Source organism: Drosophila takahashii, chromosome 3L (genome assembly GCF_030179915.1).
Source record: "Drosophila takahashii strain IR98-3 E-12201 chromosome 3L, DtakHiC1v2, whole genome shotgun sequence".
Classification (NCBI taxonomy): Eukaryota; Metazoa; Arthropoda; class Insecta; order Diptera; family Drosophilidae; genus Drosophila; species Drosophila takahashii.
The window spans coordinates 13,155,455-13,176,652 of NC_091680.1; the positions used below are offsets into that span (position 1 = coordinate 13,155,455).

The following is a 21,198-nucleotide window of genomic DNA, read 5'->3' on the forward strand; positions in this document are numbered from 1 at the left end:
GGTCGGTGGGAAACAACAAAGTAATTGGCTTTTATGTGCAGCACTGCCACTGTATATCACTTGAGACTGCAATTAGGTGGGTGTAAACGAGGCGAGTGATATTAGGGCAGCCTTATCGGCAGCTCCCCTGTTTGCTTTCGGCTTTTGGTAAGCCCCTAGCAGTTTAGGATGGGCCAGTCATTAAGTGGCAGTTACCTAAGAGTGACTGTTCCATGGAGCGGATCAGCGCAGAATGATAGAATCGACATTGGCAGCAAGTGTAATTAGACATAAGTGCTCGTTAGTTAAGCGCGTGGAGATAGCTGAATGGGTGGCAGATTGCTATAGATCGTATGCTTATTCCCAGCTTGATCCGCTTTAGAATGGCCTTCAAGGTTTCGTGATATATGGGTGGGGTTTATGATTCACTGAGGGGGTGATTCAACCCCACCCTGTATTTATAGAAATATCTAAAATTGTCCGAGTTGCGGGCTAATCGGGTTTATCAGTCCACTGGCTATTTTTGCATGGCCTAATCAGGCGGAGAATACATGGATTTTTAATTAAATTAACATGCTAGCACTTTTAGTCGGAAGCGGGTCCTTAGATCTTTCTATCTGCAGACTAGAATTAATGAATAATAGCGTCATTGAGCGGACAGGTGGATATATACTTTGTACCCTGGCCCTGGGGTTTTTCTATCTTTTTTGCGGATACACCTATCCAGATAGGAGAGTCTTATCCGTTTCGGTGGGCCAAGTGCTTTCTTGGCCGCCCAAGTTAGTCAAGACGATTAGTTTGAGTTCTGGAACTAAGTGCGTTGGTTGTGCCGTTTAAACTCTTTCCTTAGATCAAGGAATTAAATATCCCTAAGAGGTGAGCTTAAAATAATAAAAATTGAATCTAAAGTGCTGTGAGAATTATGCCAGCGATGCATCTTCATCAGCTGTTGCTGAAATTAATGGATCGCCGCCGCTTTCAAAGTCAACAACCTGAGCTTCAAGCTGACTTGTTTGGGGGTTTTTAGCGGCAAGTGTTTATTGTGAATGGCCCAAGGATTTACGCGTCGTGAGTGATGAACTGTGTGTTTTGCGTTTATTAAATATATATGCGCTTTGCATATCAATTGCAGGAGTGTGCGACTTAGGTAATACCCAATCTTTTCTCTGCGTTCCGCTTTCAGATGAGCATTTTTAGTGAGTTTATTGCAAACAATTGCGGCCAGTATCTCTTTGTCTTGGCTGAAAAAAACCCGTTTGGCAATCCAATTTCAGGGTGCGCTTTGGCTTTTGCATATGCAAATTGCTTAAATAACACGCCCGTCAAAAGCCGCAGATTCAGATTGCCTTAAATTAGCGCTCAAGTACGACTTGATTCTGATTTTTTCTGAGAAAGCTGCACTTGGTATATTTTTATGTTTATCTATAAGTTAAGTAGCTAAATCTGTGGTGATCGGCAGCAGAGGTTACATAAATTAAGGAGCGGTTTTCTCGCGAAACAAAATAGACCGAGTGTTGAGCTAATTTCAGTTGGTTTAAGGGGGCGTATGAGCAATGTCAGCGGCAGGAGAAACACAAATGCGCCACCTGCTGTCGCTGTCGAGAAGGAGACACTTTGTGCGCTTAGTCCGAAAGGGGGCGCTACTTTCCAAAGGTCCTAAAAGTAGGCAACATATTTTTCTGCCAAAATTCCTAACAGTCGAAATTTAAATACCTCAATCAACCCCTTAAGATCCTCCGTCATCTGTCTTTCTAATCGAAATATATCCATTGCCACATGAATAAATTTATTTTCAATTATACTTTGATTCAAGTTGCAAGGCCAGTTGCCACCTTGATCCCAATCTAAATCCAATCCCTCGCCAGATGCAATTTAGCCCGGAACTCGGTCAAGTTTGACTGAATTGGCCAGGCAGAGAACAATTCCAGAATCATCGTAAAATTTTCCACGACCATAATTCGCCAGGAATTTAACCGCTTTGAACTGGTTTCTGTCAGGCTACAGCAACCGTAGACGAAGTATCAGACGTGCAGTTGGCGCACGTTTCGAGTTACCCATAAATAAATGCGACGCAGAAATCAAATTGATTTTAATTTCAGCAAATGACTGATCCACACTTCTTTCTGGAGCCCTTGGCTCGTATTTTTGGCAATCAATTTCGGAATCAATCGAAATATTTCGAGACTCTCACTGGGGGTCGCACGTTTTAATTGGCGGCCAATTGAGGCAGTCCGAATGGGATCGTCATATGTGCATTTTATCTGAACGATATCGCTAATTAATTAGCTATTCCAGTTTTCCCCAGCCATTCGTTATCTGGTCTTATCTGCGTTTTTCAGCTTTAGGAAAACTGATTCACATGATTGCGGGCACAGAAAGAAATAAAATATACAAATTTGTGATATTTAAAATCCTTATCTTTACTTTTCTTCAATTTTTTTTATAAAACTGTTTTATAAGAGTCGTATAAAAACAAACTTAAATAATTGTAGCCTCATTATATTTATTTTATTATCTAAAAACGATATATGGTTCTGTTGAATAGTGAGTCATTAAATTATATTTGTGTTACGTTGTTCTACATGTAGCTTTATCTTAAACCGCTCCTAATACTTAGACCGGAACTGATTCAGTAGCCGACCTGTGTGCCATAAACGTGGCTGAGGATTTCCGTTTTTTTGGGTCCTCAAGGAAAACCGCAAATTCAGAGATACATCAGGGAAAATTCGATTCATACCGGCAGCGGAATAACGGCAAATGCCCGCTGGCGAGCTCTCTCTTTTTAGCCTCCCTCGTTTTCTCACTCTCTCTCTTTCGACTATCGCCATTCTCTTCGGGGAAATCGGTCTGGGAATCGGGGGTTTTACTCGCCGTTTTAGTGCAAAGGTTTGGCATTCTTGTTCTGTTTGTCAAGCCGTGCGGTTGATTGTCGGAACTACGAGAAAATAGAAAACTACTCGAAATCGAAATTACTGAAATCTCCGCTTCGATTCGATTCGATTCCCCGCTCCGGTCACGGTCTCTCTCGCAAGTTGCATTAGTAATATTGCATTTCTTATTCTCAAATCTCAAAACCAACTCCAAACCCACTTTTGAGACGAGTCTCGACCATTGCTATTAAATCTGCCATTCAATTCTGTTTTGTATCCGTAACAAGTGCTCGGAGGCCAGTCTCGATATTCGAGTGGTGGTGTCGATTCGCGCACCAGGATCCTAACTCCCAACGGCCTGATCCTGCATCCGCAAAGATATCGGCTAATCAAGGATTACAATTACCGTTACCGTCGCCATGAGTTTCCATAAGAGCGACTCGCGGACGCCGCTGGCGCCCACCGAGTACACTGTAAGTAATTTCCTTCCCCTTTAATCGGAACGACTGAGAGTTATCTTTAGAAACATAGACCTCGAATGACTCAAGTTTTTGTTGCTTTCCCCTGTTTGTTTTTAAAATACTCAGTCAAAAATTAGAATTTAAAAACATGCATTTTTGAGTTTCAAAAAAATTGTTTTTAGTCTAATTTTACTACTTTACTTTAAACTATTTTTTCGAATTTAATTTGAGTTTGTATTCGCTTTTCCTTGGAATTTTGAAACTATAGGAGACTATTTGTATTTCCTATTAAAGGTTATTAAATGTGTAATATATATATTGTGCAAGTTCATTTTAAACCAAGAGTAAAAGAAGGAGCAGGATTGAAAGTAAAGACTTGGAGGGTTGGCTTCAAGAAAGTTCCAGAAAGTATGTTAGACCGTTTTCCCCCGTACCACCACAAAATACTCAACTAAACTGAACTGTAAAGGTCCTTTGTTATCCTTTCATATTTATAATTTATTTAGAACTTTAATCGAAGTAAACTATACAATCAAAAGATTTTATATCGCGACTTACTATATATAATTTGGATTTGTAAATATTTGATGACACATTTCCTCCTTTTCCCAAAAGTTTCCTCCCCTTGAGCCTATAAACCATTGGTAAATCCCAAATGATATCACCAACAATTCTTGAAAACTTAGATTTATGCATATCATCGGCGAGTGATAAAACTTTCCGTTGATTAATTTGGCACAAAGGCTTTTGCCACGGACATGTGATGTGACACCTCTCGCGTACTTGGCTCAAAAGTCGCGGTCTTAACCCTCTAATGCCTTGTTTATTTATTGATCGATGGCCGCTTGCCACGGTTTACATTTCCTTTCGTTTGAATGATTGTTTATGCAAATCTGCGGGCTAATGTTTGTTTGGATTGATAACAAACTAAAGTCTAATTTCGGGGTGGTTCCTTCTTTTTCCCTTTTTTTGGCCGCCTGCTCATTTATCGTTTTGTTGTTATGAGTAACAGGCCAAACAGTTTTCCACCCGCTTTCCCTCGCTTCTTTCCGCTGTTGTTCCTTTGTTGCTGCCTATTTTCAGGGCACCCAGTGGAATTTTCCACTCGCCGAGCTGCACTTTTATGTCTGCCGGGACTTGGGCCTAATGGATGTGGATATAATGGAGTGTAGGGCATTCGGGAGACCGGTTATAGCTGGTATACTTGCATACATTCTACCTACTGTGTCAGCGTTTTTCGGGGTTTCGAGTTCATGGAATATTTCTTCTTTTTGGCTGCTGCGCAAGCGCCAAAGTGGAAAAAAGTGCTCTACGGAATTCGCTGAATCGGCGATAAAGTAATGTTCTGGCACCAATTCGAGCTCTGGGTTTTCGGTTTCGCACTCGGTAACTTTCCACTGAGTGTGTGTCCAATGGGAGAAGCTCTACAGCTTTATGGCTATGGCTCTATTTTCATGTCACTCCGCTTGCATATTGCGTCAGCCTGCACTTGAAACCCGAACTACAACTACAAATTCCCCTTTTTCGTAGTTGTAACATTACAGGTAATAACAATCGATGGTCTTTGTTCTGGAAATCGGCAATCGATTGAGACGATCTTATCCAATTTCGTCATGACGACTTTATGAGCTATTTGGATCGATCGAACTGTAATGTTCCCGATCCAACTGAATCGGGTTCAAAATGGTCGGATTTTTGTTATTGGGTGGGTTGCAATAGGATCGTTCTGACTTTTAAATATTTATAAGTCAAAAGTGGAACTTTCGAGAAGGGATTCGAAAAGAAAATAATTGACAGATACCAATTATTGACCCAGTACTATTAAGATATACAGCTTTAAAAATTAATTGGTATTATTTAATAGAAGTCGTAAGGTATTCCCTAATAATTTACTTTAGTAATTAAAAGTCATTGCCTTCGTTACATTTGCAAAAAAAACCTTTGAGAAACCTAAAATTATTTTTATCAGCAAAAATTTGGTTACATAAGAGAACAGGAAGACGATTATGAAATTAAGTTTAGCTGTATATTACTTTACGAACATAAATTCTGTAATGTGTTTTGAAAACCTATTTTATAATCGTTATAAAACGTTCCATGATAAACTTAAGCGACTCATTTTTTATGCGAAATGCTAAAATTTATACTCAACTGTCGAAAAGCGATATTTCATTGCCATTAAAGGTGTCAACTTAAGTTAAAATTGATTTTTGCATTGAAGACCTACTAAAACAATTTAACTGTCTTCTAAACATATTGCAATTTAAAAAGAATTAAAATGTTTGATTTATCTCGCTTTAATGGGTCAATAAACTTTTTGAAAATTAGTTTTTCTCTAAAAAATAATATATAATATAGTATATAATCTAATAAGATATAATTAGACTTTGTATTTCGTCATTGCTTTTTCCCAGTGTTGCATTTATCGGTCAATAGAAAACGTCCAATCAATCTTCTGAATATATTCAGCAAATTGGAAATGTCATGAAACGAAAGGCTTTTAATTTAGCAGTGACAATTGTATCCCTATCACGATCATGGAACTGATCTATTTAATTCAGGGTACTCGTGATTCGGAGTGATCACCATCAGCACAACATGGCCCATATCTTATCGGCGATTGTCGGAAATTGCAGGCGCCACGGGTGCAATCCGGGGGTGTTGCTCATTCCCCGGAAAATGTGCGGGAATAAATAGATCTCTAATTGACAGATTGCCGACGATTTTCAGGGGAACTGAACCCTCGGCCACGTGATTTCCCCCTGATGTCAAATTCCGTGCTTATTCAGTTTGCATACTGCATAGTTCACTTTTTTTTTTGTGGCTCACATTTTGCCAACAAAAATACAAAATTTTCCATTGCAATTTGTTGTCGTTTGCCGTTTTTATTCTCGCTGTTTGCCGTTTCAGTTTAAGTTTCTGTTTCTGTTTCCACTTCCATTTCCACTTTTCGCTTACATAAGTTCAATGGCACGCCAGGTTGAGGCAGCTATGGAGTTCGCTTAGGCTAGACTCGCTTTTATACCCCACTATTGACAGTTTTAATTAGAAAAGCACACGAAATGCCCGTGCACCTTAGAATGCGGCATTTTTCTTGGCTCAGCTTAGTCATTTTGGCCGGAAAAAAAGGGTTAGATCGGGACTCAAAAGCTAAATATGTCATGTCCGGAAGAAGGCGTTACCCTCTCCAGATTAGTCACACAATCTCGGCGGTCCTACAAGTGCTGTAAAGCTTCTGAGATTCTGTGTCAAGATAAGAGGCCCTAATTAATAGGCGTCCCTATTGTTATCGCCTGGGAGAAGCGTGGAAATCGGGAAATACCTGCCGTAAATTATACGCTTTTTGCTGAATGACAGTGACTGATGCAGTTTGGCTATTGAGATATTGTTTTCACTATTTCAATTTTACAGGTAACACAAGTGTTTTGCGCAGTTCCAGAAATCACCATTATCTAATGTTAAATAACCAAAGCATTCATGATTGCATTATTTGTCTTTGGCTAATTGAGAGATAAAGTATTTCGTGTTGGGCGGCAATGCAAAGCAGCGAACCGATGATATGTGGATATCTATTATTAGGTGTTATAATGTTGCGTGCAAAATTGGTTTTCGGAGTGCTTTTACAACAGCCCATTAGGTTGGCTTTTTTATCTATTCTATTTCTATTTTTAGTAATATTTACAAATCAAATTAAATGAAAAAATTAAAACATTTTTAAAAAATGTTTTTAATTGGATTTAAAAACTTGATCAATTATCGAAATTAAAATACATTTTTGAATATTTAGATATCATAATTAGGTTACATTTTTCCCTGTGCTCTTATCAATCGCTCATTATCAATTCAGCTCCCCTTATTTTGTTCCCATTCGTCACACACTTTGCAATGTTAACTACACTTGACTCCATTTTGTTGAACTTGAGTCGATGCAGCGACACGTGTCGTCGTTCTGGGGCGTTTTCCGCCCCCCTTTTGGCCCACCCCCTAGAACGAACCCTATCCCCAACTCTGTTTACATTCTATGCCATCAACACGTTTATGTTTATTTTTTCCCTGTTGGCAAAACTCGCGATATTAGAATGCAATAAAAAAGTGCAACGCAATAAGTGTTTTTTGGCTTCGCTCTCAATACAGTGAGAAAAAATCTAACAATGTGAAACGTAAAAAATTTATAATATATTAAATTTGAGATGAGCAAAAGATAACAAAAAGATATTTACTTTTAAGAATTTAATTTACAGTTTTGGGAAAAGAGTTTTGAGATTTCGAATTTTTTAATTATTTTACATTTCATTTAAATATTTTCATATTAACCCTTTTTTTTAGTGATTGAGAAATTGAACATAAAAACGGAATGGATAGCATGTCATTCGAATATTGAATAACTTACATTGTATTGTTACAGACGATCTGTAAGTCTGATGACAACATGAGAGAGAAGAGTTACATAAATAGCTAAGATGTAATTTTTAACCAAATCTACTTTAATGTGTAAATTTAATTGTTTTTAGTGTAAAACTAGAAAAGGGAATATTTTCGTTATTGGATTTTACTAAAAATATTCCAAGTTTGGTATTGTGTCTTAGTATTTTCTTTGCCTGGAGTCAGTTAAATTTAACAGTAACATGAAATAGATAGCAGGGTATTGAACGATTGAAAGATTGAACAACTGACAATTAGTGAGCACTGCAGCTGTCTAATTATTTTCCTATCTATTTTCAAGTTCCAACTTTCAGTTTTCCTAACATCGCGCTTTTGTTTGCCCTTGCATTTGCGCATTCGAAAAAATTCTTTCTGCGCGCAATATGGGTTCTTGGGCTGATGTTATCTGAAGCGGAAAGAAGCTGGATGTAAATTCTTGGCAAATGTGGGCAAATCGTTCTCAAAAATTTGTTTGGGCAAATTTGTTTCTCGGCGGGAGGCAATCAAGCTTGAATGAGCGCACTAAAACCTTAAATGCTTTGAATGTTTACGTTTTGTGGTCTGGGGTTTATTTGTCTGGGTCTTTTTTTTTGTATTTATTGTTGTTGAGCTTTGAATGGTATTTTTGAACAATATTTCATTGTAAGTAAAAATCGAATACAAATAAAGAAATAAAATTTCTAATATTAATATATTTTAATATTTTATTAACCTAATGTGATATTCATTTTAGTTAGTTAAAAAATATATTGTAGAAAATGTTTTGTTGCATATTTTTTAAATACCACAATTCCTTTATCGTTTAACATTCAAAAATCTATTTTACTTTACTTTCTACAAAGTATTTTACATCTTACATTTAACATGACGATCGCATGTTAATTCCATTCCTCTGTTAGAGGCTTCTGTTAGTTGATGGTACTCCCCCTGATTTCCCTCAGATGGCGCCACTTTAAATTAAAAAAATCCAAACACAAAAAACAAAAACAAAAGAGCTGTCAACCAGCTTTTCTATTAAACGGACAATTTACACAAAACCCCTTTCCATTTGTTCTATTTTTTGTGCCTTTTCGCACGTATTTGTTGCACAAATTCGCCGCTTCCTCATTAGCTGCTGTGCCGCTTTTGCCAAGCAGCCGTTTTTATTTTGCAAGCGGTGAAAAACAATTTAAATAAAAATCTCATCTGTAACCCACCCCTCCCCGAATTTTCTCTGATTTTTCTCACGACGATCACGTGTGGCGGAGAGGGGTTTATTTCGCTGTGACGTCATCCGGAGACTGCACCCAAAAAACAAAAAAGAAAAATAGCTGAAAATTTACACGTAGTATGTATGATCCCACTCAAGAGCATTCTATAGAGAGGAGAATCAAAGCCGAAAAGGTGGGTGGTTGGGGCTGCTGGGGGTTGGTTTTTTCGGCGGTGGCGATGGGGCGGTGTTTTGTTTGTCGCCGTCATTACAGCGCTGGCTTTCCGCCTTGAATCAGTTGCTTGTCGCCGTTTGCAAGAGTCACGCGCTCAGATTTGTCCCGCTTGTTGGGCACGCCCACACACTTACACTTGCCCACGCCGCCCAACTGGAAACCCATTGCATCCCCCGACTTGTCCACCCAGCGTGACCTTGGAAGACCTCAAGCTGAACGCCCCCGCTGGAAAGCCGCCGCTGCCGCCGCGCCGCGAGCAGCAGTCGGAGAAGGGACAGAGCCTGAGCCTCTCCAGCTTCGGCGGCTCGAAGGGCTCCATTTCCGGTTCCGGTTCGAGCCGGAAACTTTCGGGCGCCGCCTTGGCCCGGCACAAGCTGAAGATGTCCTTGAAGAGGGGCGGACCGCCACCGGTGGCCACCAGCGGATCCGGCGTGATGACCACCTCCTTGGACCAGCAGGTGGCTGGGAAGGGAAAGAACCCGACGACGAAATCAATTAAAGCCTAAATATCACGCATACGCCTGTTGTCCACCATCTGTGGATGTGTGGCCAAAACGAATTATCTATTTAGTTTGTGTCATAAAACTGCATTGAACTTGTTCATTGATCTTGTTTTTGCGTATTTTTGTTGCTTTCCGCTTTTTGGCCACAATTTATTGGTTCCTCCTTTTTGCGCACTGCAGCTGCGAAGAGCTTTTACATAACTATAGTTGCTGCATCGAAAATTTCTCTCTATCTCTCTTTCTTTACGCCTTTTCCCGATCCGTACTCATTTTGGCTTTTCCCTGCGGCCTTTCCGCTTTTCCTCTCGTTGCAGAAAATCCCGACGGTCGCCGCGGGCTACGGAGAAAACGAGAAGCCCAAAGGCGGCAAAGGCGGGCAACCCAAGTGAGTATGAATATGAGAGTAAATCCCATTCGAATTCCTCGAGATTCTATTCGGCCGGGAATCGAAATCGATTCATTCGTCTGCTCGATGCCTCAGGCAGCGGCCACGTTTGCCTCGATTTCGATTACGATTGCGTTACGGCCTTTAGAAACTCGATCGCGATGTACAAGAACATCGACAACGAGTCCTCCACGACCATGTTTGAAATGTACTCCTCCTCGGACAGGTTCATCCGCTCGGACATGGCCGACGTACCCGTCCAGCAGGCGGCAGGATCGACGCTTCCGTTGGTAATCACTCGGAAAAAAGGAGACGACTCCGAGGATGGCAACTACAATCCGTTCGAGCACCGCAAGGTTGAGCATCCCACATCGTGAGTACTAGTTATAAAATGATTTAAGTCTTAGAGGACTTGAAGTGAATATAAAAGTTATATTTTTAAGAGATTTTAGTGAGAGTTATTAGACAAATTTAGTGATTTATAATGCAATATAAAATGAATGATATATTTAAAATGATTTAACATCAGGTTAATAAGGAAAATAAATTCGAACAATAGGTAAATATTTTCCAACAATATTAATAATATATTTTCAAATACTTTGCTTCAGTACAAATTATAAAGATTATATAAGATTTGGTAGAAAAAGGTCCTTATAAGTATATATTAAAATCTGGGCTTAGCATCACCAGCATTTTTATGAACAATAAACTAATACTAAATATAAAGTATTCAAATACTATACCTACTATTTTTTTGGCACCCCGGATAAGCAGCTGATCCAAGTCATTAATCGCTCAATGACTAATCCCCTTAATTATATACCCCCACCCGCGTCATTGACCTTTAACCGATCTAAAGACTTTGACTTTGCATCGGGCTAAAGCCAAAAAGAACGGAAATGCAATTGTATTGGCATTGGCCTTGGACGTTTTGGCAAACTACTTTTTCCAAACTAAAAATAAAATAAAAATCGTAAAGGAAAATCTCGGGCGAACGAGCTAATGAAACGAAAGCGCCGACAATGTTTTGCTCGTCTCGTTTAGCATGTGGAATGAGGAACCCGCCTTCCCTTCCACCCCCTGAATTTTCATCGGAGAGGCTAAAACGCATCCGCCAGACCTTGCATTGCAAACTTGCGTGAGAGGAAAATGGCGAGAATTGCGATTTTCCAACCAGCTCACCAAAATAATTATTAACCTGCACCGAAAATCTTTAGTAAAAATACACTATAGTGATTAATTGGAGCACTACGTCATCTATATAAATTGTTGGAAAATCCCTGAAATCCACTAAAATCAGCACCTAGCAGTGCATCACGCCACACTACTCTCAGAATTTATTTTAAGCAATAATGAACTGATCTCTATTTATTTACCTAAATTCCCGAACACTTACCTGCCTTTAGATAATAAAAGTTTTATTTATTTACTTACCATTTCTATAATTGGATATATCTAACAATGTGTTTTTAAATATTGGGATATTTTTAAATTAAAAGTTACGTATACGATTTTTATTTTTTTTTAGATTTAGGTTAACAAATTTTAATTTATTTTTGTATATATTTATAAAACTTTCCTATTTTAAGCCACATTGCAAAAAACAAAAAATTATTTTTTTGTATAAATTGAATATTTACTGATATACGCAGCCAAATATTATGATATGTATGTATATGAAGAAAATAATATATAGAAAATATAATTAATGGAATTACTACCTAACTAAAAATTACTTTAATTTCAAAAAAACCCCAAATAAATTTAAAAATAAAGATTTATTTTTAATAATTGTATTCCATTTTCCCCAGGGATCTCGAGACATTTGTGCACCTGCTGAAAGGATCGCTGGGCTCTGGGATATTGGCCATGCCGATGGCCTTCTCCCACGCCGGATTGTGGTTTGGATTGGTGGCCACCTTTGCGGTGGGCACCCTGTGCACCTACTGCGTCCACATCCTGGTCAAGTGCGCCCACATCCTGTGCCGGCGGCGCAAGATCCCGATGATGGGCTTCGCCGATGTGGCGGAGCAGGCCTTCCTCGACGGACCGCCGGCCCTGAATCGCTGGTCCCGCTTCATCCGGTTCATGGTCAATACGTTTCTGGTGATCGATCTGCTGGGCTGCTGCTGCATCTATCTGGTGTTCGTAGCCACCAATGTGGAGCAGGTGGTTAGGGTCTATATGGAAACGGAACTGAGCATCAGAGTTTGGATCATGATCGTAACGGCGCCGCTGATTCTAATGTGCTTGATCCGGAACCTCAAGTTCCTCACGCCCTTCTCCATGATCGCCAATATCCTGATGTTTGTCGGAATTGTGATTACCTTCATATACATGTTCTCCGATCTTCCTGCTCCCGTGGAGCGTCCTGGAATCGTGAGTGTGACCGAGTGGCCGCTCTTCTTCGGCACCGTCATCTTCGCCCTGGAGGGAATCGGTGTAGTTATGTCCCTGGAGAACGACATGAAGAACCCCAGCCACTTCATCGGCTGCCCATCGGTTCTGAACTTCGGCATGGGTCTGGTGATTGCCCTGTACACCCTGGTTGGATTCTTCGGTTTCTTGAAGTACGGCCCCGAAACCCAGGCCAGCATCACGCTGAATCTGCCCCTGGACGATAAGTGAGTTTTCATATCTCAATATCTGGAGATTATTTACTTATTGCCATTGCTTGCTTTTATCCAGGTTGGCCCAATCCGTCAAGCTGATGATTGCCATCGCCATCTTCTTCACCTTCACCCTGCAGTTCTACGTGCCCGTCACAATCTTGTGGAAGGGACTGGAACACAAGATCCGGCCGGAGAAACAGAACATCAGCGAGTACGGACTACGCGTGTTTCTGGTGGTAAGTTAACATATTCTTACTTTGATTCTAAATCGGAAAGAAATACTAAAAAGTGGTTATATTTTAAATAAAATGTAGTTGACGTGCAGAAACAATCACTTTTATATTTATTTGCCTTTCCTTTTTGATAGTTTTCATAATTGTATTTAATTGTGATTCAAAGTTCTCATGAAATGTAATCATACATAAAAAAATACGATAAACGGAATTTATTATTTTTATTTTTTTTTATTTCCTAGTAAAATTTAAGTATAAATTAAATTATTTTGTAGGTATTTAATTATTCTGAAAATATATTTAATCGACTGTTATAATTAGACATCGGATTTTAGGTGAAATCGTTTTTTTTTTTAAATACGATTTAAAGCCACATTTGATTGGTTACAAATTTTATTTATTAAGTTATAATTAGATTTAGACAAAACTTAATTGAGGTTTTTGTAAAAAATCTTTAACCCATCAAATGTGGCTTTAAATCATATTTAAAAAAAAACGATTTCACCTAAAAATTAAAATTAAATTCGGAGCATTTAGTATTGATTAACCGGTTTAGTTTATGATCCCAAGTTAAGAAACATATTTTTAACCAAAAGTATTTATCTTTCTTATTTTTTAAATATTTTATAAATAAATAAGAAATTATAAAATTAGGAGCATAGTTCATTTTATGATCCCAAGTTATGAAACATATTTCTAACCAAACGTATTTATCTTTCTTGTTTTTTAAATATTTTATAAATAAATAAGAGATTATAAAACAAGAGAGAACGCTATAGTCGGGTGCCCCGACTATCAGATACCCGTTACTCAGCTAACGGAAGTGCGAAGGCGATGGAGATAAAAACTTTGATCCGCCGTAACTTTTTAAAGAATGGTCCGATTTAAAAAATTTCTTCTACATTTCGATAGGTATTGATAAACACCATAAAACTGCATTTTTACTTTTCCGAAATATTGACATTTTTAAAATCGTATATATGCGATTGTGGGCGTTAGAGGGGGCGTGGCACCCTTTTGAAACAAACTTGCGCTGCGTAGGAACTCCTAGAATCTGCATGCAAAATGTCAATCTTCTAGCTTTTATAGTTTCCGAGATCTCAGCGTTCATACAGACAGACAGACGGACAGACGGACAGACAGACGGACAGACGGACATGGCTAGATCGACTCGGCTAGTGATCCTGATCAAGAATATATATAGTTTATAGGGTCGGAAACGCTTCCTTCTACCTGTTACATACTTTTGCACGAATCTAATATACCCTTTTACTCTACGAGTAACGGGTATAATTAGGAGCATAGTTCATTTTATGATCCCAAGTTATGAAACAAATTTCTAACCAAACGTAACCATCTTTCCAGGTTCTGTGCGGAGGAATCGCAGTGGCCCTGCCCAATCTGGGGCCCTTCATCTCGCTGATCGGAGCGGTGTGCCTGAGCACGCTGGGCATGATTGTGCCGGCGACGATCGAGCTGGCCGTGTACCACGAGGACCCCGGCTACGGGCGCTTCAAGTGGCGGCTGTGGAAGAACTCCGGACTGATACTGTTCGGCGTGGTGGGTTTCGTGGCCGGAACCTATGTCAGCATCATCGAATTCCACGCCGAGTTCAGCGGCGGCCACTGAGCTGCTGCTAATCTAATTTAAAGTAGTCTTTAATGAAACTCTTCTAAGCACAGGGATGTCTAAGTTAAGTTTTTAACTAATTTTAGGGCTAACCAAAGTTTTCTAGGACTCCGAAACTTCCCGCCTCGCCCCCGTGGTTATCCTTTCCCGCCCCCCCGTCCTGCCCCTCCATTATTCCGATCCCTGATATACATATATCCCTATATTAACCCTTTAGCGGGGTATCAGCTACCAAAACAACAAAAGTATTTCGATTTAGTCGATGCCACGCCCCCGGCGAGATGAGTAAGCTAGGGGAGGGGGGCGTGGCATTAAGGTTACTTAGAGAATTCTTTTAGAAGTGATTTTGTATCGTAGTGATTTTGACAACAACTTAGTCGTAATTAGTTCCTACTCGAACTAAGCCAAGACAGACGGACGCCAGCCGAAGTTTGTTTTCGTTCTTCAATTATTTTGTTTTATCATTGATTTACTCTGTACATTATCGACGCCCTATTTCAATAATCATGACATATTACCAATTACCAATACACAAAGACCCGCTGCTCCTTGCGCAAGGGCAGCAAAAAAATTGCATTAAAAAAATAATAAAAACTATTGAAACTACCAAAGTGGACTTGTTTTAAATACCAAGTTAATTACTGAGTTGTCTTTTGAAGTAAGAAATAAATTAAATTAAATTAAAGACGAATTTTGGGTGGTTTTTTGTCGGGCACATTTTGTAATATCTTATCAAGGTCAGTTGCTAAGTTGCGATGCAAATAAATTGTTGTAAAATATGGTATACTTTTGGGCCAATTGGAAATTATTCCAATTGGAAAATTACATTCACATATTCCAAAAACTAATGACTGTCTTCGATTTTTTTGGATTCTTTATTTTTTCTGAAAAACTACGCACTTCATAATCTTAAAATCGTTTGAAAAGCCATTAAAACTCTACTCTTCTAAGATGTTTTGAATAAAGCTTGATAACAAAAAGGCAAAGCGAAATATTTAAAAATGTTATGAATACCAAAAGAAAGATTAAAAGTAAATGAAGCTTATTTTAGAAAGATCTCATTAAAATGGTGTTTTGTCACAAGAAGAATAATTTCTAAATAATATTAAAAAATACTGAGTTTTAAATTAAAACAAGTTTCCTCCTAAGTTTTTAATCTTAAAAAAGATTACGATTCTATAAATGCTACTAAATTGATGTCAGCACCAACACATTTATGCAACGCAAATAGTACAACCCTTTTGATAAAGCTTTCGATATCTTTTGATCTCCTGAGAACTTCGAAATACATCGACCTAAATTAGGGCTTTGCTCGTCTTAACCTTGGGCCCTGTTGACTTTTCCCAGCGCCTAGATTTGCGGCGTTGGTGGTTAACAGTTTGTTTTCGTATTTTTTTTTGCGGGGGACAAACAATTCAGCACTTGATAGCGATGTTTTGGCGATCGGGCAGAACAACAATTCGCATTTGAAACGCCCCGAGCCACGAGCTTTCCCACGCTACTTGAGCGGCGAGAGCTGAAATCAAATTAATATGTGATATGAGGCGTTGAAAGCAGAAACGATTCGCTCCGAAGCGAGGGAAACTTAACCCATCGGCAGATAAGATATTTATCCAGGTGCTGGGGCTCCGGGAACTCTTCCTCCTCTCGGGCGTCGTAATCGTAATCACCCACAAAAAGTGTTGGCGAAAAGGTGGAAGAACACGAAAAGGCAAATGTGCAAACGCAATTCAATTCAAGCCGAGGTCCGAGCAACTGAAACAGAAACTGAACCGTGAGAAAATTACACCCACAGATAACCAGGCGGCATTGGTATCCGCAAGATACTCGTACTTAACTGCAGCGATAAGCGTTTTGCATTGTGACGCAATCGCCTGCGAAGGAGTATGAGTACGAGTCCGAATGCGAGGGCATAGCACACACATGTGTGCACAATTGAAAAATTACTATTTACCCAGCGAGAGTTTAAAGTTCGTGCCCAGGCCGGCGTATCTCGTATCTGGCGGATACGCGGATACTACGATACTCGGATACGCACACACGGGCTTCTCGATAAGGGGCAGCGTGTGAAACCAATCAGAAACCCGTTGATTGAGCCAAGAATGACCCACGACTCTGCGTGTGTGCCAACTCGACTCTCGGATCTCGGCTCTTGGGTTGAGTTTCTTGAGTTTCCCACTCACTTTCCCACTATTCACTATGCAAATCAGGAGCAGACCAGCAAGTGCCTTTTACAAATGTGGCCAAAGTAGTGGTTGTGAACAGTTTTGCAGCCTGAAACCTCCAATGGTCTCCCCTAAATTTCATCGATATTCACTTTAAATTTCGTTGTTTTTTCAATTTGCTTGAATTCCAATCGATTGTTGTTTTAGGCATTCATAATTATTTTAGGAAGAACTTAATTGATAATGAATTTATTACGAACTTTAAAAGGTATTAAGTTGCATTTTTGGACTATATGTTGCCCGAAAAACATTTGGATTTGGAAAAAAAATGTATTTCTTTTTTATTAAAAAAATAAGACAACGATAAAATTTTAGAAAGCCATTAAATACGATGTTTTGTAAGTCGACCGTTACTCGTTATGAATTTAAATTTCGGTATATTGCCTCCTCCCATTAGCAAACAGTGCATTACAGGGGAGTAAGTCGGTTGCATGATGGGCAACTGATTAACCTTTTGTCTCGTCATTTACTCGTCGCATAAATCGCAGGCCCGTTTTCGATTTGAACTTCTGTTAATTTGCAATTTATGTTCGGCCGCTGGCCAAATCGATTCGCCGCACTTCCATTTCGCTGGACAAGTTTACAGGCGTTTCGGGCAGCAGTTGGCTAGTTCCTCCTGGCCAATCCACCTGCCCGATCGATGGCCAGATAAATGGCATTTTATTAGTTGGCTACTTACCCGGCTTACTCCGAACGTAAGTCGCCAATGGCCGGCTGGCAGCTTAATGTCAGTGGCACAATGTTTGGGCCATGTTTATTGGGATTAGTTGCCTGAAATTATGACCAATTTGTCGGGTTCAATGAGATGCAGCCCCGCAGCCTTTCAAGTCAATTGGATGCAAAGAGGCTCCTCTTTGGGACTCGAAGTGCTACCCGGCAGTAGGACCCATAATCCGTAGAAGGCGCTCCTCGGGCACTTATTTTGCGTACATTTTTGGCAACAGAAATAAAATTAAAGCCTTAAACAGATAATGCCCCATCAACGCACTTTCCGTCGCTGCCCGCCGGTATTCAATGCAAATCTCTTCTGGGCTCACGAATCTGTTCGGACTGTGATGGTGGCTCGGATTCGGTTTGGGATTGGGTTTGGGTTCGGGTTAATAGAAAATTTATAATGCCAGCTAGCCATAAATTTGCAAAACATCCACCCACATGCAACGATAGATGGCGGGCAGGCAGAAAAGGAGTCTTTTTGTGTGGGAAATAGGCATAAAAACGCTGTAATTTGCAGTTGACAAATACGCAACTCTCCTTACCGAGGCCGGGCTGCAAAAATTAACTCATATTGCAAGTTGGTCGCTTTGCGAGATTTAGATAGAGGCAGCGAGTGGGGATTTTACACTGAAGAGCTGAAATATGGACCAAAATATAAATAAATTCCTAAATAAATAATACATTTTTCGTTATATTTAGGATGGTAAGAGATAATTTGGAGTCTTTATAAGTTTGAAATCGAAACACATTCAGAAATCGTTCCAATCTTGTGAAATTTAATTTTGTTTCAAAATGTCTAACGAAATCAATGAGGTGCAGGAATTAATTTACATATTGTCGTCAAACTATAGTTGATATGTGGGCTTTTTAAATACTAAAGCAAGTTAGTCATAAATTCCCTTAAAAAAGTTACAATAACCAAAATTAGTAATTCCAATATAATGAAGAATACTTCTAAATAATATTCCTAATTACAAGTTATTTATTTTTTTTTGCAAGTTTTCTGGTTTTTTGATTTTTTAAATATTTTTATTAAATATATATAATGTAGGTAAATTTGTTCTAAGTGTAGAGGAGCAGAAGCAGCCCAAGCTCGAGGAGCCCGAATGATTTATGCCCGCAGTGCGGCCTACGAAAATGTGTAGTGAGAAGGGAGAGAGGGGACCGGAGTTGCCACAATAGCAAGGGGATGTGGGAGGCTCTGTGCGCCGGGCGAGAGTGTTTTGCCCCCTTCTCAGGACCATCGCCCCTGCCCCTTTCCCCCTACCCCCTTCGAACATCCCACTCTGCAGGTTTCTCCTACCTGTTGTGGCTGCGCCCCAGGCTGCAATTGTCTGCTTAAAAGCGCTCATTCTGTCCACAATGAAGCCACATAACTTGGCCGCAGTTACCGTCTGTTACCCATGGCCAGTGTGCCTCGTCCCCCTCCGATGTGATGATTTATTGCCGATCCCTGGGTCCCTGGGTCCCTCGGTCCACCTCCTTGGGTCCTATGTTCCTTTGGCGAGCCCAGCACGGTAGCTGCGTCTCCTCTCGCCGAAACCGAATTGAAACTTTATTTAATAAGTTGATGTTATTTGTTAACTGCGCGAAGGGCGCTTCGAGAGCTCCACTGAGTTATGTGGCCCCGGCAGAGGAGCTTCATCTAATGCTGGCCGGTCTACACCCAGAAAAACAGGACTTCTGAAAGGCAGATCGGCATTCCTAATCCAATATTTCATGGATTTTCTAAAGCTTAGCTAGGGCAAAAATATATTACACTAATATAAAATTCAACCATTTGTATTTTTAAAATCACAAATAAATAATTAGATAACCAAATGTGCCAAGCATTCGATAAGGATTATTGCATTATGTTCTAAATCCCAATCCCAAAGAAGGTGTGATCCTATTTAAGTAAAGTAAAGAGTTAAATGTCATGTTTAACCTGTAATAAAAATATCTATTAATTCACATTTAATCCGAAACATTTTACTTTAAATAAAAAACCACAAAAAAGACCTAATTTTCTGCTCAAAAATTGTTTTATTTTTTATTAATACTCCAAGTATTAAATGACAAGTATTTCTTGACCTCATAATTAATCCCAACATGATTTATATGAAAGAAAAGGGACGTTGTGCTTCCTTCTGTTTGTTTTTTGTTTTCGGTTGACACTGACACCGTTCAGATTTGCGGTGACCAATAATGGAATTCATTTGCGGACGCACTTGACCCCATTGGGATCCGATCGGACCTTCTCCACCTGCCCAATCCTGCGGCGATTTGTGCGTGCGTCAAATGAATTGCATTAGAAAGTCTGGACGGGATCGGCGGACAGATGGCGGCACTGGCTCGGCTGGCACTTTAATCTGAGCCGCGGCACACTTGCTGACAAATTGCTGATAAATAAAGCGAGAGATTTGCAATAATGCCTTTCTAATTTCATGCGTCGCCAGCGACTCGGGCTCCTTGCCATTGGGCATGCAAAGCGCACAAAAAAAGCTCCAATCCTGGCATGGCGCCTCCATTGAGATCGGCAGTCGGTCCGTGGCCCCGGCTCAGTTTTAAACATTTTCCACACGTAACGCGAAAGTTTAAATCATTTGTCCGGCACACAACGCAGCGATTTTCATTTAAAATTCTTGTCACAGACATGTAATTGCAACGCGCCAACGACATCGTCGATTCCAACTCCGACTTCGATCCGACTCCATCGCTGTGGGCAAACCAAGGGCACTGCGAAAAAATAATATATGGGTAGCCTTTTAGAGACACTAGGTAGAAATAATACAAGCCTTTTAAAGCCATTGAATAAATATAAAATTTTGGACTTACATTTATAATGTAACACTCATTTTACTAAACTTTTTGGCCAATGATTCATATTTAAAAGATTTATTAAAACAAAACTTAAAAAAAAGTCAAAATTATTCGTCTAATTTATAATTTATAAAATTATAATCAGATCTAAAATAATTTATTCTTTACACTCAAACCAAAAAATTTATTTTTAATCTACTAAAAATTTACCTTTAAGGATAACATATTTTTATTTTATTTGTTGGACGTTTCGATTGATTATAAAATTTATTTATCAACCCTCTTGTAAGTAATTATTATTATTTATAAAATATTTTCTAAATAATTTTCATTTTATGTTTTAATTTTTTAATATTTCATAAAAAATGGCATCTAGAATTAAACTCATAAATTTTTTAATGTGCAGGCGGATCTATAGGCTATTGACAATACGTTTGTCAGGCGCGATGGCCGCTGCTGCAGCTCCCCTCAACCGCCCCCTCTGCCTGCCCAACTCCCCCACTCGACCGCTCCGCCCCCCTTTCCCCTGCCGAACACCCGCCCCTGGCCTTCTTGTGGCGCTCTGTGTTGACACAGATAAGTGCGTGGCGGCGGCGATAAGTAGCGTTTTATGCATTAATTTCTGCTCAAAAGAGCATTATTTATTACGCATTAATGCGCTGAATTAACGTTTATTTAATTAATATTAATGCGGCTGCCGCTCTTGCGGTTTGCTGTTGCAGCAGCACTAGATGTTGCTGTCGTGCTGCCGCAGTTGCTGCTGCATTTTGGCATGGATTTTTGGGTCAAACTCGGCCAGTGCAGTCCTGTTGAAGTTTTCAATAAACGGTTAGTTAGCTCGGTAATCTAGTCATGTTTCTGCTTTTAGAAAGGAAGCTATTTATGATGTATTAATGCTTAATTTATTAATAACTTTTTATACATTTGGTCAATGTT

At 39.5% G+C, this 21,198-nt stretch overlaps 1 protein-coding gene across 1 annotated transcript; it reads left to right on the plus strand.

Annotated features, from left to right (window-relative positions):
- Nucleotides 1–2,873: 2,873 nt before the first annotated feature.
- On the plus strand, nucleotides 2,874–15,132 carry LOC108056356 (proton-coupled amino acid transporter-like protein CG1139). Its single transcript, XM_017140116.3, has 6 exons — nucleotides 2,874–3,322; nucleotides 9,974–10,044; nucleotides 10,271–10,417; nucleotides 11,859–12,671; nucleotides 12,736–12,895; nucleotides 14,258–15,132. Exons 1-6 carry the CDS (start codon nucleotides 3,269–3,271, stop codon nucleotides 14,519–14,521), a joined length of 1,509 nt encoding a protein of 502 aa, XP_016995605.1. The 5' UTR covers nucleotides 2,874–3,268; the 3' UTR covers nucleotides 14,522–15,132.
- The last annotated feature ends 6,066 nt before the right edge of the window (nucleotides 15,133–21,198 follow it).

Coding starts and splice junctions, on each gene's coding strand:
- LOC108056356 (XM_017140116.3), top strand. CDS start 3,269: ATGAGTTTCCATAAGAGCGACTCGCGGACGCCGCTGGCGCCCACCGAG. Junction 10,418..11,858: donor AAGGTTGAGCATCCCACATC/GTGAGTACTAGT, acceptor CATTTTCCCCAG/GGATCTCGAGACATTTGTGC. Junction 12,672..12,735: donor AATCTGCCCCTGGACGATAA/GTGAGTTTTCAT, acceptor GCTTTTATCCAG/GTTGGCCCAATCCGTCAAGC.